This window comes from Argopecten irradians, chromosome 8 (genome assembly GCF_041381155.1).
Source record: "Argopecten irradians isolate NY chromosome 8, Ai_NY, whole genome shotgun sequence".
Classification (NCBI taxonomy): Eukaryota; Metazoa; Mollusca; class Bivalvia; order Pectinida; family Pectinidae; genus Argopecten; species Argopecten irradians.
In genome coordinates this window covers 27,058,081-27,077,359 of record NC_091141.1, presented here as the reverse complement: position 1 = coordinate 27,077,359, position 19,279 = coordinate 27,058,081, and the positions used below count along the sequence as shown (strand labels likewise).

The window sequence follows — 19,279 nt, the reverse complement described above, 5'->3', positions numbered from 1 at the left end:
CTTGATTTATTATCTATTTTTAATGTACAATCAACAGGAACAATAGTAAGGTTTAACATGTAAACAAAACAAGGTACAAAAGAAACAAAGATGATATGATGATAAGTTACGCGTTAGATGTTGGGTATAATGTTAGCATTACATAGACAATTCTACTTTTACTTGATTAGCAAACGTATTTGAGGAGATCGCAAGTAATACTTGAGTAATATTATACCGGAAATGAAGGCGACAGTATCTGGTCTACATTTTAATACTTAACTGGATGAATACTAAAATAACCTTTTATTCCTAATATCATATGACAGGTGATTCAGACTAACATAATGATGTAATGTAAACGCAAAGTTTCATACGCAATATGATATTCTAACATTTTTTGTTAACTGATTAATGATACAAACTACGTTGTAAAGCATGGATTCGAGAGATAATGAAAATTATATTTTGATCTATTCTACCTTTCATAGATCATTTTCAGACGATGTATGAAATGAAAGGATTCGAGAGATATAAAATTTATATTTTGATCTATTTTATCTTCCATCGATAATTTTCAGGCGATGTTTGAAATGAGAGGATTCGAGAGATAAAAAAATAAATTTTGATCTATTCTACCTTCCAAAAGATCATTTTCAGAAGATGTATAAAATGAGAGTAGAGAAATCGCCGTGATGAAAATAGAAAATTTACCCACCTATGTTTTTCAATAAAAATAATATTTAAGTTTGCTTACAAAAATTGCTTATCTTCGTTGAAAAGGTCGATATTCAAACATGTTATACAATATACAACTGTACAATTGCAACATGGTATCATTATCGTGCACTTGTATGTGTCGTTGGTTACCCACGTAATTAGCCTACATTACCTTGCAGTCTAATACCTTGGGTTACTTGATACGATCGTTTTCCCGAAGGAAGTCCCTTCGAAAATTTCACTTAATTCCATAACGGCACCTATGTGAAGTATTGTGATTGGATGGTATATTTAGACATATACCGCCGATTTCCTTGTCTTCTAACTCAAGGCATAAACGAAGCGTAGTGGAGTTTGTAATTAGCCACTAGGTTTCCGAGAGTGCCATGTATGAAAGCAACACTATAGAGTATGGAGAGACTTAAATCATCACGTTATTCAGTAACAGTCAATCGGAATTAAAGCATAATATATTCGAACTATTTTTGTCATTATTGTGGGTATATCTTTAAAGTACAATGATCTTATCAAACAAAAGACAGAATTGTTGCATCTTTTAACATTCAATTTCAATCTCCAATGACAGTTTTCTGTTCACACTTTGATAAGTCAGGCTGGGCAGTCTGGTCATTCGTCACCGAGTTAGTCTTACAACAGGTTTTCAGCAGGGCGGCTACGTATGTCACCACAGCCAGTACCTTACACCCTAAAGAAGCAGCACCCACATAGAATGACCAGCTAGGTGTGAACACTGTCTTCAGACTGGACTGGAATGTAGCAAGAGACACACTGGCCGATATCACTGGCAACAAATACAAAAACAGATGAATAAGATAATTATAGTATCCTTGGTAATATGCCATTTAAAATCCAAAAACCGAAAAATAATTAACATATTGCATAGAAAAATATATTTCTTCTCAACAGTAACCTTTTTGTTGTGGTATATTTTACGTGCAAATTAATAAAATTATTTAATATATTAGCCGACGAAATAGCAATTCTAAGAAAGCCGATTGGGCTCATTTTGGTAGAAAAAAAAATAAAAATAAATTTTGCGTTATAACACGAAATTTTCGCGTAATTACGCGAAACTTTTGGCGTTATTACGTGAAATTTTAAGTTATTACGCAAAACGTTTGGCGTTATTACGCGAAAAAAACCTATATATAATTATATTGTTTGAGCCCTTGAAAGCCACATTTCGATTCCGGAAAACTTTGTCATCTATACCCATGACGATGTCTAGAATGCCGAAGTTCACTCAAAATAAATGTTGAAACATTGTTTAAATTACGTGCAACCACATAAGGTATAGCATATGGACTCGGATTATACTTTTTCAGAAACATCAATCTAATATTAGTGTTGTGACGTCATAGTCGCATCGATATTGGACTTTTAAAATTTGCTTAAATTCCACTATCTAAACATTGAGTTTATCAGGGTAGTGTTTTATGGCCATCCTTTTTCTTGTTTAGTAACAAGCACCTCAAATAATCCTATTGACATTCTTCAGAGAAAATTCTTATCTCTACACCCAGCACATTTATACAATGGCCTGAGAGTGGAATAACATGACGTACTGTGGTAGAAAATAACCTTCTGTACTATGAGTAGGTGTACGTGTAGTGTAGGCTAATTTTTTTTTTTCAAAACCAGAAGCAAACACCTGTGTGTAAACTTACTCCAATTGACGGATTGCCAGCTGTCAATCAAACAGCACGTGACTTTGCATTTTGTATTGTGTATGCTACGATGTTTGCTCCGACATTGAACAGAAACACGTGCGTTTGTGAGCACGAGGCGCGGCTATATTACACCTGATCAATCGGTCAATTATGGTATAGGTACAGCACGACAAGACACTTTTGATTATTACGTCGTGTCTATACCGACGATGTCCTATATCACACGCACATGTAGATCTATGATGTAAGTTACTGTATTTATGTTTTAGATACATGTACCAGTGAATGTATGCAAATTTATATTACTCGTCTATAACGAGTAATTTAATACATGCAGTGCCAGTGGTATTTAAAAAAATGGAAGAAAAATGTACAATGTACATTTTCATTTAACACCCCAATTTCAAATGTAATAAAATGTTATCTTATGGCCACCCTTTTTCTTGTTTAGTTACAAGCACCTCAAATAATCCTTTTGACATTCTTCAGAGAAAATTCTTATCTAATACAAATGATTCGGTTAATATGCATAACTTTCGCGTAATAACGCCAAAAGTTCCGCGTAATAACGCATTAATTTCGCGTAAGTTTCGCGTTATTATGTGATTATTTTTTCTTCTACCAAAATGAGCCCAATCGGCTTTCACACAAACTGTTGCTCTCGGCCTTCGGCCTCGGGCAACAGTTTGTCTTCGGGTCCAACAAATCATCTGTTGCTCTCAACCTCAGTCAACAACTGTATGATATAGACCGAAATCAAGTATATAGAAATTTATAATGTATAGAAATCGCAATTACTCGTGACCTTGAATATAAGCCACACGGGGATATGTCAAGAGCACGTTTAGCATGTGAATCATTTCATTCTAGATTCCTAGCGCGAAAAATGTCACGAACATAGGAATATATTCTATCATATGTTACATAAATAGTATAAATAACTTAATTAAAAACGTACATTACTAGAAATAATACTGAAGAATGCATGACAAACTATATATTTTTTAAAAACGGTGAATTCATTACTTCAATTAGCAGAACAAGAACGTTTGAAAGAAGGTATGGTCTTTCATATCTAAAATATCACAGAGAGGACATATCACAAGTTATAGCAATAGTATTTATTAATTTGATTTAAAACGTACTTTACTAGACATAATGCAAGGAAGAATTTATTTCTTTAAAACGTGGCGAAGTCACTAAGCCAATTAGCTGAATAAGAATGCTGCATTAATTTATAAGGTGTGGTCTTCCATTTACATGAATGTAATTGCATAATTAAGTTTTGACAATTGTGCATATTAAAATTCTAATAACACTAAAATTTCACAAAAGGTCTTTGTCTATATTTTTATGTCACGACTAACACGTATTAACACTTTCTGTGTAAATATGTCGTGAGATTATTTATTTTGTCTTCCGTTAGACACAAACAAAACACTAAAGACCTCCCAGAAAGGTAAAAAAACATACATAAACACATAAAGAGTGTTTCTACCACAATACGTTTATCTTACTTTGGCTTATATTTGTAGATAGTAAGAAACAGGTCACACAAGTCGAGGTTATTGGATACACGCTGAAGCTCGTATCTTTTGTAACTTTGAAAAATAACTCCTTCGTATGAAATAAATTCAATATCCAACAATCACTTGTTGTGTAACCTCTATATATGCATTAAAATGTTTAAATTTTCTTGAAATAGGTAGTAAACACAATTTGATCATCTCCGTGATATTAACACAAACAGTATGAAAAAGAAAATTATCAAATTCAATTTTTCAAACGAAAAAATAACGAATAGAAACTAAATCTGTGATTCAAAACATGAGTTTATATGTAAGTAGATCTAGGAACCAAGCTCATTTAAAGTTCCTTACAAGGGAAATACATTCTTAATAATATTACATACAAAACATCAATGTGTATTTATAATTTTTGTTTTAAAAGCACGATACCAAAGTTATAGGTAAACCTCAATAAAGGCTTAAATGTTATAAAACCACAGCAAAATATCAGAAAAGATTATATGCATTTGAATACTGCTCTGAAAATATGTAAGGAGATAGTATAGACTTAAGTTTAATGTTATTTCAGTGAAAAACGTAAGACATAAAAAAAAATTTTAAAAAAAAGAAGAAAAAAAGGAAATGCGACATTTATCCTAAAATTAACATTAATTCCAATTAATTTTTCAAATACGCTATTCATACACTGCTCGAGAAAATCGAAAGGAAATACTTTTAACTTTTAACGAAACTTCATTGAAGAACATAATTGATATACAGCGATTTTTGAGATAACGAGTTTTGACTGTACATACAGATAACAAAAATAGAAATCGGAAACTTAGCTTAATTTTACATTAATTTTGCTTTCTTCTCAAACATCAAATCAAAATAATCGTCGTCCTTGAAAACAGGTGGAATTATTCAAGGCTTCGATATTTTCTCCTGTTTCTTTTTCATTAGATTTCTATGCGCAAATATATTCAGTATATATGAATAGGTTCTAATCAGGTGAACAATTGGACTAAAATGAATAGGTGAAAGCGCTAAAATTATCACAGTGCGAACAGTTTGAATGTCTACATAACGAATATATCCACACGCTAGAATATATTTTATTGTTTCTAATCACCTATTGTGGTTGTGTTAGTACAACCTACCTGAGAGAATACCTAGTATTGTAGCGACCACAAGTACGACTGATTTGTTGGGGACTACGAGCAGGTATAGCCCTCCAGTCACCACCGTCAGGGCTGTAAAAGCGGTGGACACTATCACGAACCCTTGGCTCACACCCAGGTCACCTGTAAATAGTAGCGTGATTGTTATAATGTAATTTGTAACAGTTTGTGATGATCTTTATTGACGTTTGGTCAAAAGGGTCACAAAGGACAATGCTGGAAATTCAGAATTCAGGACAATAGTACCGAATTACATGCACACTTTTTTCTTTTTTACTCAATTCTTGGGAAAATGAATATTTTTTAAAAGTAGTAAACAGTGTCATTTATTTATATTTTTCAATTTTTTTATTTCCTTAATTTTGCGAAATCAGTTTTATTACGAATCATTTCTAACAAGGTATTTTACTACTTCAGCGCGTCAATCACTAATTTACGATTCTCGGTAATATTCATACAGTTACAGTATATCGCCACCAAAGAGCGTCATAACGTTTCAAGGAATTTGCACGGCTACAAATTAAATGTGATTCAGAAAATAATTGATAAATTGATTAAACGGGTGTTACTCCAATCAATCATAATTTATTACCTTAATTATCAACATAAAGGTAACACACCCTGTTACATTGATCTTAAGAAATTGGCGGAACATATTTTGCTATGGGTCTCGATCAAGTTTACGGATAATACATCTTCTTTTTGAAAGATTAATTTCAAAACCAACATAGATCTACATTGTATCAGAAAAGCGTCAAAGAAGAAAATTACTTTTTTCCATCAATTACATGGTGTGCACATGTAGTATACCTAATTTATAATATTGCATATACGGAAGCAGGTCTATTGGAAAATGTGAACGGATTTTTACTTAATGCATTAGTCGTTTCTCTTTATTAACTTTCTTCAGTGATGCTTTTAGTTGTTGAAAAAAATATCAATTCGTCTTTTCGGTGTTTTGATAAATAAAATTGTCAAATTCTCCGCAGTGCAATACCTTTAAGGATTATTTTCTCTATAAAATACGAATATAACTCCAAATATATGAGTTTTACCGATATTTTGCACGTTTTGTATTCGCGATCAAAAATTATTAACATCTCCTTCGACTGTGAAATTTCGTCTGATTGTTGCTCTGTTAATTAATTCTTTATAAAACGTATCAAAACATTGGCAATGCATAAACTTTTTTCCAGAACCAAGAAGGTATATTTTGTTGATCACTTACCGGCCGATACGTGTTCCCCGTCTTTAGTTGGATAGCAATTATAGCTGTAAACCTCCTCTCGAACGAATCCGGACTCTCTATACGTACACGTCGTCCAAAGGCCAATCACAGTGGACGTTTTCCAGGGAACACGGAGGGTCTCTCCGGACTGGTCAACAGTTCCCCAGTGGTCAGTTACGTCCGCGATAGTAACACTGACCAGCGACACGCTGGACATAGCTAAGGCCAGCAACACCAATAAGTTTAACTTCTTCATTGTAACTGCTCCTTGTCAACAACGCACCACAACAAACTGTCCATGTTGAATTTATACTCCGTAAAACAAAAACACAAAAAAACCAAAAACATTTAAATCATAAATTGGCCAAAGTGTTCGTCGACATTTTGTATTCAAATAATTGATATAAATATGTAATACATATTTCTAAATTTGAAATGCTTAAAAATAACTGCAAATAACTGATACGATCTCAAGCTGATGGCCTAATTAAATTTGAATGATTATACTATCATGCAAAATGTCACATTGATGACAGTAGTTTCCGGCATGACAGAAGTTCTCAATCACATGACAATTAAATACATACTACAACAAACAATACAGCAGTCCAAATGTCAGATATTTGTCTCTGATACTGTCGTCTGCTCGGCATGGTAGGATCAGACCCATTAAAGGACCCAGAACTTCCTGTGAACATTAGGAATACTTCGCATTCAGAAGAACAAGTCTATGTTCCATTGTAGTAACCCATCTTGCCGTAAACCCCTTCCAACAGGATATTCGTGCCCTCGACGCTCTATTAGACCTTAATTACTTTAGCAACACCCTTATTAACGTAAAACGCACCCTGGACGAAGCTATTAATCAAAACCAATATAGATACTGATTTTCTTAGGTCTCTACACTGTAACATAAATGGATATTAATCTCACGGTCATTGGAGCGAATCGCATAATAGGGCCGATCACAGGGTCCGTCATTCTAACTTAATAAATGACGACCCAACACGCACAAAAGCCGAAAGTGGGAGGGTCTGTTTTCTTATTGGTCAATGTTTTAACATTTTAATTAGAATATTTAATACCGATTTTACACTAGTTCGTTGTGGGTGCAGCATTAGTACACATTTTAAAATTGTTATGACCTTTCTAATAGGTTCAAAAAAGGGTTCTGAAGTGAAATATCTTAAAATACGATTGAATATGAAAAATAATGGACGCAAGCTGCGAGCCTCTATGTCCATATCATATACATAATTGTTAATTTACAATAACTTCAGGTGTACATATGTCCATAACAATAGTTATATCAGTGTTTATATTTAATTGCTAATATTACATTTATTGTCCAGCAGTATTTCTAGATGTTTCACATCTTTTGTATTTGGCAACATCTTGAGGTTCACTGTTCTATTTTTCTATTACACGAACGCTGAAAAAGTTTTCCCTTATTTCAAATATTGAATAATTTCTTCGTATGACCTCCGGTTCTAATACCGCCAGTTTCTTAGAGCATAGCATGTTTCCTATCATTATTAAACACATGATATCTACTAACGATACAACATTAAAAGCAGAGAGGGTATACATTTCTTATAGCTTTGTCTATGGAAATTTTCTCAACGTAAACGTTTCAATAACATCATTTTCTTTGTCTACTGGTTTAAACGGGAAAATTAATCATCGCGGGGGGGGGAGAAAATGTTTGGTCCCATTTTACTTTCTTCATTGGTACAATGTGTACTTAATATAAAATGTGATAAATAAATAATATTAGGATTTGTTCCTCATTATTCATCCACTCTAAGAAGAATGAGATATATTTGTAACAATTCCCAAAACATGGGAAAAGGCGAAATTCGTATATATGAAACTGTTTAGATAGTCCATCAAAGTGATTGCTTATAAACTTCTCATCAAGTTAACAAACTGTTGACGTTAGATATCATATAGATAGCATAGGGATATCAATAATAAAACGCGGTGTTAGATTTGTCATCATTCTGTAATTGGGATATAAAGATTCTTAACATGAGCTTGTAGTATGTTTAAGTGTGATAGCTAAACTTTTGTTTGTTTGTTTGTTTGTTTGTTTGATTATTTTAACGTCCCATTAACAGCCATGCCATATAAGAATGGCCTCCCATGTATGCAGTGTATAGCGTGTGTGAAGTGCGAGGTGCGTGTTTTGGGATACTGCGGTATGTTCGTGTTGTGTCTTTTTGTATAGTGGAACTGTTGCCCTTTTTATAGTGCTATATCACTGAAGCATGCCGCCGAAGACACCAAGCAACATACTACACTCGGTCACATTATACTGACAACGGGCGAACCAATCATCCCACTCCCTGTATGCTGAGCGCTAAGTAGGAGCAGAAACTACCACTTTTATAGACTTTGGTGTGTCTCGGCCAGGTGACAGAACAGAGAGCCTTCTTCAAAGGGGCGAACGCTCAACTCAAGGCCAAAAGTGAGGCGGTGCCAAGGGGAGGCAATAGGAAGAATATAGTCAGTTGGAAGAAGAGAAAAGATAAGATCCTAAATTTAGTCGCCTTTTATGATCATACAATTGGGACAGAAGGTACAATTATAACGCTCTAGGGCTAAGATAGATAGCTAAGCAGGTAAATTACACAAATATATTGGAAAATGCATAAAGGTGTGACATTGTTTTTCTATAAAGCCATAAGAACAACCACCAACGTAACCAACAAATTGTATTCAAACAATACATATCGATATTGTAAAATTGCGGTATGTCGTGCTGTGTCTCCTTGTAATTGTGAAACTCGTCGTGTACTTTTATAGTCCTATCCCACTTAGACAAACACCAAAGAGCACATCCCACATAGTGACATCATGTTGCTAACGGGCAAACCATCTGCCCCACTCAATTTATGCTGAGTGCCAAGCATGATGGAGCAGAAACTACATGTACCACTTTGATATACTATAGTGGATCTTATCACGCGGACAGAAACCAAAACCTTTCTACAGGAAAGAGAGTTCACCTGAAGTCCAAAATTGAGACAATGTCAATTAAAGAAAGTCAGTTTAGGAAGAAGAAACACTATATGATCCCAAATTCAGTCGCCATTTACAATCATGCAAAGGATACAGCAGGTGTAATTATAATAATGTCTGTAGACAAATTTTAATCAGAGATGTAAAAAGCTTCGAAACTCAAAAAGAAGGCAGTGCGATGCAAGCCTTAATCATCAGGTTTGATATGTAAGATCGGCTATCGGTGACCAAACTAGATCCCTGGACCCTCTTGGTAAAAGACAAACTAAATGATTTGTACAGTTTTAGGGTCAGACGTGGATTCTAACGAGCGTCAGTATGCAGTTTATATATTCATTTCTACAATAAAAAGCGCAAAACCAACCGCCTTTACGATCACAGAAACACAGGATATGGATGTTATTAATCAAACCGGAATGTCACTACCAAATGTTTCAAAAAAATAATACTCGCATGTTACATGTAATATGTAGATTAAATTTGATACTTGAATCAACTATGTATCTTTCTGTTCATATTGTATACGGGTTCTATTGTATAAATGGACTGTGTATTTCGCATGTCGTGTTAATAATGGTATCAGATATCTAGGTAGTCCTACACCAGGTGTAAGATTAAGGGAGTCGAGGCCCCTATAAGGAAGTCTTTAATTAGGGGTCGCGTGCCTCGACCTCGCTACAAATGGACAGGCACACGAAAGGTATTGAAGGGGAACCCTATAGCTGTCAGAAACGAGAGGTTGGAGTTTTTATCTTTCCCTAACAGGCTAAATCGCCAGGTTTTGGCACTGAATATCAGCCATAGTAGCCGGACCATATCACAAATGGTAGGTCAGAAATGATTGGAAAAGGTAGATATATGAGATAACAGAAATAAATGTGAAAATAATTATCGATTAATATTTAAATGAAACCATCATCGTAATAATAAAATCTGCGTATCAAGTTTCTTAGTTCTCAACACGCCTTTGTTTGTTTCTGCCATCAGAGACAATGTTACTGTTTGATGCAGTCATGTTTCACATCGAACGCACCTCGTTACAATATGTCTTTGTTATTGTTCTTTCGAAGCATCGCCATTTTAAAAATACATTAATTTAAAATTTGGTACATGAAACATTCGTTTTGTTTGTTAACTTAGCTGAAAGTCATCTCCTCCTATGTTTCAAACCTAGGATTGTATCAGCAAGATTATGGTCAGCATTGTATATAACAGAAATTGTAAACAATCATACTTGGACCTTTAATTCACATAATTTGGGGTTATAGAGTGCATTGGAAAGAACTGTGCTTGACTGGTTAATTTATTGCCATAATTGATTAATTTGTCTCTATCTACATTAAACCACATCGTGTTTTAAAAGTACACGAAAGTATGTATTTACAGTAGTTTATGTTTTTAACGATTGGAAATAACACATCATTAGTTGCTTATTTTATTCGGACCATATTATACAAAATTCTTTTTAAAATAAAAGTACAAAAGTATCTAATATTGATCTTTGCAGTACGGCATTTAGACACATATTAAAAGTATCTTTAGAAATGCGAAATGTTTTATAAAAGATTTCATATCTTTATGGATAGGAGGAAAATGAAACCTTTTTTATAACAAAAATGCGTTGAAAATGCTGTTAATGAAACATAACTTGGTTCGCAAATCTCAACATTTTGGTTGTCATTGAAAATATTTGCAGAAATAATAGCTTTAGTTATTTAAGTGCTATAATAAGTAAATGACAAATCACTATCTGTTTTAATTTGAAAATATTCATTATACTAATCTCAGTACATAAATCGCATTCAATATTTTGATGTACAGGAAATATGCTCACACACCGTATGTATTTGTGAGGTATTTATGTATATATATTTCATCAAATTTAGAAAGAAAATTAATTGATACCTGTGCTCAGTTATAACGATTAATATCAGTAAATATAATAGTTAATTTTAACTTAATTTTAAAACGGTTTTATGGTGTAGAAATGAAATTTTATCAAACAATTGAAATCTTCATATTTAATTGACATCAGACAAACTTTAAGCTCACAAAATGGCCAAACCAGCACAGTAAAACATTCGTGTTTGATAAATTTCTCTCACTATTACTCGTTCAATTTCGACTTCCACATACCATGTATATATGTATATATATAGTTAACATTCTATAAAAAAATATATAGGCGTATGGGGAAACCACACCTTAACTTTACTCGTACAGTATGTTAAATACTATAAAAACAGTATGTTGATGTAGTTTATCTAATTTTTTATCCCCCAGATTTCATGACGATGCCTGCTTGTTGGTGTGGACACCACCCTGAGCAATGGTGATACTCAACAGCAGTTTGAGTGCAAATCAACACATGTAGCATACAATACCTGTTACTATCAGCCTTTGTTACTTGTTGATCATGTATTGATACGTCTGTACTTTATCTACGTATTTGTGTCATTGAATCGCTAACTGGACATGACGTATTGGTAATTAGCGGCTAATTATCAGTCTGTAAACATGTGAGTTATCAGTACACGCATGTTTGACTCGAGTTCCGTACCTACACGCGTACGACAGCATACAATGACGTGGTCCAAGTGATAATGATGACGACTTTTCGCAAATAAACATTAAGATAACGTCAGTCATATAGAAAATATATATTATTATATAAGTTACTAAAACACAATTATTCTTTTTTCCCCTTCCATACACATGAGAGAACAGATATTTGAAAGTTGATTATTACATGATTCGTTGATTGTTTTATTTAATTAGTCTTAGCGTCCTTTTAACAGCTAGGGTTGTTGGACAACTCTGTATATGTGTTGCGTATGTAGATGTTTAGGGAGGCTGCGGTATGTTCGTGTGGAATTCACAATATTAAAGAAACTGGAATATCATGCATATGTTACTGCTAGTATGGCGATTAGTCAATTATAGATAGCTGTATGCACATTTAGTAAATACATGTAATACGATGTATTTAAATCTAAATTATCTCAGAAACAAAAGCTACATTATAAATTCATGTGCATGAATATATCATTATTTTTATACTAAATCTGACTTTCTGATTGGCCCGTTCTGTTTTCATACCTCTGGGTAATGAATTACCCTTTAAAAAACTCAAGGAATTGTGCGTTTAAACGAACTTTATATATCAAAAAGTCTGGAAAAAAAAATATACAAGAATTGATCTGATACGGGAATTCACACAGCTTTTGAATATGTGCCATGCCTCTATGAAATAAAAAAAAATAGTGACATTAATGAATAAAAGAAATTATTTAAGCAGTTTTGGGTTTTCATTCATTCACCAGAACCAGTCTTTCCGATCAATTGATTCTTAATTTACCATAAACAACATAGGATTTCCGGATGTATTTACTATCATGTCTTAAGCCTTTGTGCCAATCCGTGACGAGGGCCAGTTAAACTTTACTTATGTCAGACACCTATCTAACCTTTGTGCTGTTTTGGTTATTTATCATACTTATTTACTAATACTCCCGTGTAAGATAATTATTTATTTCCTCTTGTTTGCAGAGGTACTTAAATTTTAGAATATCTCAATATACTTCAAAAACATTGGATACGATGGGACATTATAGCCTGTCCTTCATTAAAGGCCTACTACCTTTCCGAAATGGCTTTTGAAAATGGGAGTATAACGCGAAATTGATAATTTTGTACAGTGGCAAAAGTTATAACTAATCGTTAACTCTACACTTAAAAACCTTATCAAAATAAACTAAATGTTAATTTTCATAACGCGGGTCGTCTTATGTTTCCCGCCGTCATCCTACTAACCGGCTGCAACGGCCCCCGACGACAAAACGGCGAAATGAAACTTCACAGTTAATTAACATGTAGATAACGCATAGAACTTTACATTTGTCTGGTATTGTAAGCTAATCTTAGTTAATCGACTTAACTTTTCATACTGTATTGCTGATTTTAAGAAACTTTAAACTTTTGTTTCCGAAATGTAGTGGGCCTTTTATGTCCCCTAGCATAATCGTATCAGTTTCATTGCTCTGCATAGTTTGGTTTGTGTGGGCTAACGTCCTATTGATAGCCAGGATCATGTAATGACGTGCCATGAGTAAACGGCGGAAGAAAGCAGGAGTAACCGGGGAAAAACCTCTAGTCAGTATCTGGAAACTGCTCAATCTGGGTTTCGAACTCATGCCCCTAAAGTGGATGGCATGTGGTGTAATATGTCGGGGACTATTATGCACTCGGCCACTGTGGTCCCAAGACTTAAGAGAACGTTATGAAATTTTCATTTTATCACATACCTGTTCAATCTGGTTATATTTATACAAGCATATTTTAGACAATGAAATATATTGTATCTCTGGGTAGAGTTTAAAATTGAAATATTAAAAAGAGAGCAACAAATAAAAACAAGTTGTCGTCTGCTTACACCTGGTTATTAAAGCCGGTGTTGGCTTTGTTTATAATGACATTTGCTGGCAATATCGACATTTTACATGATTTTCTGACAGATCCAGAGACAGTTGATGAATCAGGCTATCCTCAACCATTGACGGTTTTTTTTCAAATAACGTCGCCTCATTTCATCAACAGCGTGAAATATGCGAAAATCTTCAAAATGTTAGAACGTCTGCTGTATCCTCCAGTGTAGCTTCCACTGTAACTTCCACAGTATCACGCATGCCCATGATTATGACCATGCCCATGAAACACCACTCAGGCAAAGTTTACCAGATACATGTATCATCATGTGTTGTGAGAAAGACGTAAGCCTACAAAATCTTGCAATGTGAATGTTTTCTAGTGCAAACATCAATAGTGGAACTTTTAATATCTCATTCCAAATATCATCCCAGTCAAAAAATACAGCATCTCATAACACTTCACCTCCTCGTAAGTACAGCCGTATAGCTCAGTACCGGACTCAGACTGAAGTTATGTTGTGGGAAAGTTTGAGTGTGTGACCACAGGTGTTCGTTTCTAATATAAGTATAAGTATAATACTGGGTCAAGGTCTATAACTCGGCCGGCCATATAACACTACCCAATTTCAGAAAAAGTATGATTATTAACCAACCGTATAGGATATAATAATAGGAATACTCTCAATCGACAGCCAGATAATTTATCTTTATTTTGGTATATGATACAATATATATCATGCCGTATAAATGTCACTAGGTATCCAAAAACATCGGAAAACAGCCAGATTTCAACTGGTCGGACACTGTCATGTGGTGTCCTCCGATAAACACGCTAGGGCTCTAATGGGTAGTTCAAAAACCACTGCATGTCAACACTTCAGCTTCATAGGAATTAAAGTTTGGTAAAAAACAAACTTAGCGGTATGTTAGTGTTTATCTATGTACCATCCATTTGCGCAATACAGCCTTTTGAAATTTCCGATTGAAAAAATGTGTGTCTCTAGCCGTCATGTTGATATGTGTGTAGTACATTTGTTTTCTCGGCGTTGATTGGTCAATTAATTTTCGAGAGCCAATCAACGCCGACAAAACAAATCTACTGCACACATACTTACATGGCGGCTAGAGACATAATTTTTTTCAATCGGAAATTTCAAAGGGCTACGTTAGGCAAATGGATGGTATTTATCCAGGGATTTACTAACCGGTAAGTTTGTTTTCTACCAAACTTTCATTCTTATGACGCTGAAGTGTTGACATGCAGTGGTTTTTGAGCTACCCATTAGAGCCCTGGCGTGTTCATCGGAGGACACCACAGTGTCCGACCAGTTGAAATCTGGCTGTTTTCCGATGTTTTTGGATACCTAGTGACATTTATACGGCATGATATATATTGTATCATATACCAAAATAAAGATAAATTACCTGGCTGTCGATTGAGAGTATTCCTATTATTATATCCTATACGGTTGGTTAATAATCATACTTTTTCTGAAATTGGGTAGTGTTATATGGCCGGCCGAGTTATAGACCTTGACCCAGTATTATACTTATACTTATATTAGAAACGAACACCTGTGATCAGACCACGATATCGCGAGTTGGGAGAATTTACTATCTTATTTACTATCTCTCTCTAACAAGCAAGACATTGTTTTGTATCGAAACTGGTTCAGACTGGTGTTTGAAAGACGAAGCGAACTGATACATTTCGGTATTTGTTAATAACCTCAAAGTCAATAAAATCTAGGTATCGATCTACATCAAATAGGGAAGGCATGTGAAAAAAAGCAAGACCACACACTTATGTATCCGCGCACTCGTGAATAAATTCGTCCGCGCAAGGAATAAGTGCTTTCTGATTCGTTAGAAAAACTCATGTATGTGGTCTTGCATATGTATTTCTCAAATGCCGTACTGCATACTCTTCTGTCTAATATCCGCCAACATGCATCTTACTAGCATCTTTAGTCAAATCTACCCTATCCCCTGCCTATTTAGGTCTAGGAGATAAAAATGCCTGGGGACATTTCTAGTTTTTCTTTTTCCCCATAATGATTAGGCTTTTTCCTCAAACTCTGTTTGTCACCTCGCCTACGGTTTGAAATGTTTTGCAATAATTTTATCTGCCTACAGTTAAAAGTATCATCTTTCGATTTGATTAATTTTATTGGATATTGAACATATTCGGCGAAATTAGAATTACATTTTTATTTGAAAAATAAGGATAATCAAGGGATACATCTGCGAAATAAAAGACGCCTTCTCCTATATTGATAATTTTATTGTATTTCTATTAAGTCTATATATATGCATCTTCAAATTTCACCCGTCTTCCTTAAGTTTTAGCTATAATTTATTTATATAGCTGACCGGCTTTTGGCACCCAAACAAGAAATATCATAGTAGGCGACTTAATTTGGGATCTTATTTTAAATTCTTCCTTCAGTTGAGAGCTCGCCCCAAAGAGGAGGCCTCAGATTTCTGTCCCTTGACTAAGAACACACCATAGTAGTTTCTGCTCCTGTTTAGTGATAATTGGCATAAAGGAAGTGAGACGACGTAACAGACAAATATCGATCATTATGAGGAAGGTATGTAAGTCACCAATCACGATCTGTCTTAGGATGATATCTATCATTGAGCCTTCCATGAACCATTTCTATGACATATTCAGTATGATCGTATACGTCCTAATCAAATTTAACCGATACCAAAAATCTGTGGCAGGCAATGGACTAGACTGATATTATTTCTGTTTGAAGAAGCTGACACTTGTGGCTGCGGCAGGTGTTAAACTTCCGACACAGCAAGAAAGATTGCGGTGAACAAATAGACAGTTAAAATAGAATAAATAACATAGAAGGTCACTTCTCCAATTTTCGAAATATTTTTTGGCAAACGTGGTTATGATTTACAGACAGTAACTGCACAAACTGGGCAGAAGACGAGCTTTACATCTAAACAGTGGGCCATACTTTCAGAATTTTCAGAGATTTTTATTGCGAAATAAACCCGATGGGAAGCGGCTAACCCAAACGATTTTTGAGCTAAAGAACGCTTACCTTCGACTTAGATGTTCATTGGAATATAGTGTGTTTATGTCTGCCTTTTGGAATACCTTTTATGTGCCTTTTTGTTCCACTGTCGTCTATATGTTCGTTTTAGGTTTTTACTGGCAGAGATTTACATAGACCACTGGGAACATTACTTCTTTCCTCTATATTTTCTCATCACATTATTAAATGCAATTTGGTGTGTGTGAAATGCAGCATGCGTGTTTTCGGGGACTCGGTATATTCTTGTTGTCTGTTATAGTGAAACTCTTCCAAATATGTCTTGCTGAGTAAAGACACCAAGCAACACACCCCACCCGGTCACATACTGACAACCGGCTAACCAGTCGTCCCACTCCATTGATGCTGAGCGCTAATCAGGAATACAACCAGCTTTATAGACTATGGTGTGTCTTTGCCAGGGGACAGAATCCAGAAACTACCTCAAAAGAAGGCTAAAAATGAGAGGCGGTATCTAGACGAAGAAACGATAAAATCCTAATAGTTGCCTGCAGAGCATGTTCGTTAATTTAGTGTCCTTTGATTTGATTCTTGGCTCTTAACGTTTGATTCGAAAGATAAATGATGTTCGTCCTCTCATCGACATGGTAAACGTTTTTCTTCGACATCAACATACGTAAATTTTATAAATATCGATTACTTGGATTTTAAGACAAACTCAGCCAGACAGTTTTATTTTTATAATAGCGAGACTTTGACCCATTTTCTAATCTGATTTATACAGTTGTTAGCTGATAATAAACCAAATGTGTTCTTGTGTACTTAATAGTTTCTATCAAATAGGAGATCAATGTGCTGTCTGTCTGGCTGACCTATGTAATGTCGAAATTTAAAAAAAAAACATATGGTGAAATATACATTTAGAATATTTTCACTTATTTCTGTCATACTTATTTTCACTTGGAGTTCAATGTTCTCTAATACAATCGAGTGTCATTGTTGTTTGGAAGGAAAGTAGAAGTTCAAAGACATGGCACTAAAACCCACGTATCTATATTGTAGTTAAATGTCATTGTAGGAGAATACTGTCAATATGCAAACACATGCGATTTGGTTTGATTTGACTTCATGGGGTTATAGTCCTATTAACATCCAAGATCACTTAAGGACATGACAGGTTTTAGGAGATGGGGAAAAGCTAGAGTACCCGGGAAAAACCCCGCTAATTAAACAAACAAATAGATATTTTTTATATATATTTCCAATCAAGTGTTCTTACAAACAATTACAATATGAACATACACACTGCACTACATATACATGGGAGGCCGTCCCTACATGACCATAGCTGTTAATAGGACGTTAATTAATCAATCAAACAAACAAACTAACTTAAATCATACATTCACAAATACGTTTTATGCAATTATTTTCAAAGCATTTGAATTCACGTGCAATATACCGCGGTATGTACATGTATCGCGATAATTATGTGGTGTTTAGTACACATGTACCGCACTAGCATCAAGTCGCAGGTGTTCGTGAAAGTTCATTCCTTCTGGGAGTTCAACGTTCTCGTTCTCAATGTGGTCATTGCCATTCGGTGGGAGGCATAAAACAAAAGGTAACAAACACACACACATAAGCAGCTGTAGAATGGTGTCTTCCCAGTCAGACAACGTGTCCTGTTTTAACATTAACGAAAGCATCGATATATCTTTCATTGCACTTGTGAACGGTAGATATACTCATGTGTGTTACCGATAGAAGTTTCATATGCAATAAAGATTCAATTCTTTTAGAAGATGTAGGCAGATATGTTGATGTTTGATTGATACATTAAGGAAAGCAATTTAAACAAAAAAAATAGTCAAAATTACTTCTTTTCGTGCTGGCAAAATCGTAGTTGACAGAATATCAGGTAAAAGTAAGCTTTGTTATACCCCTATAAAATAGTTTCTTTATAAATGAACTGTTCCGTCGAGCGGTCTAAAGAACTGTTAAAATCGACTGTTAAAATGTGCTGTTGGACCGGAGTGACTTCACAATGGGGTATTCGGCCTCGGGCAACAGTTCGTCTTCATGTCCAACAAATCATATGTTGCCCTCAACCCCAGTCAGCAACTGTATAATAATATAATGTTTAAATGTAATATACATGTATGTCACACACTGATAAAACAGTCTTTAAAGTATTTTTTTATATAAATGAGGCTGGCCAGACCCTTTGGGGTAGAAAAATTTGCTTTTAAAATACTACTCTTTGTGCGTGCATGGGCTCAAACCAATTAACTTCTTGAATAGACAAAAAGGCAATCAAAAATTGGCGAGTACACCTCATGCTAAAAAGCTAAAAAAAAAAAAAAAAAAAAAAAAAAAAAACATGTTTAGTTTTAAAACTTGACTTTGGAAAATATATTTAAGCCGTTCATTGAATACATGGCAAACTTGCAAGTCTTCTTATGACACTGACCAACTTTGTGAATCAAACCAACTACTGGTAT

At 34.6% G+C, this 19,279-nt stretch overlaps 1 protein-coding gene across 1 annotated transcript; it reads right to left on the bottom strand.

The window, feature by feature from the left end:
- On the bottom strand, positions 1 to 7,214 carry LOC138330012 (uncharacterized). The gene is made up of 3 exons (XM_069277355.1): positions 6,308 to 7,214; positions 5,059 to 5,202; positions 1 to 1,501 (listed from the first exon to the last, which is right to left on the bottom strand). The coding sequence occupies exons 1-3, from the start codon at positions 6,561 to 6,563 to the stop codon at positions 1,269 to 1,271; spliced, it is 633 nt and encodes a 210-aa protein (XP_069133456.1). The 5' UTR covers positions 6,564 to 7,214; the 3' UTR covers positions 1 to 1,268.
- Between the last annotated feature and the right edge of the window lie 12,065 nt (positions 7,215 to 19,279).

Excerpts from the sequence above, each read along its gene's own strand:
- LOC138330012 (XM_069277355.1), bottom strand. The coding sequence starts at position 6,563 with ATGAAGAAGTTAAACTTATTGGTGTTGCTGGCCTTAGCTATGTCCAGC. Across the intron at positions 5,203-6,307 it reads CGGGGAACACGTATCGGCCG|GTGACCTGGGTGTGAGCCAA; the intron begins GTAAGTGATCAA and ends TACTATTTACAG. Across the intron at positions 1,502-5,058 it reads AATACTAGGTATTCTCTCAG|TGATATCGGCCAGTGTGTCT; the intron begins GTAGGTTGTACT and ends ATTTGTTGCCAG.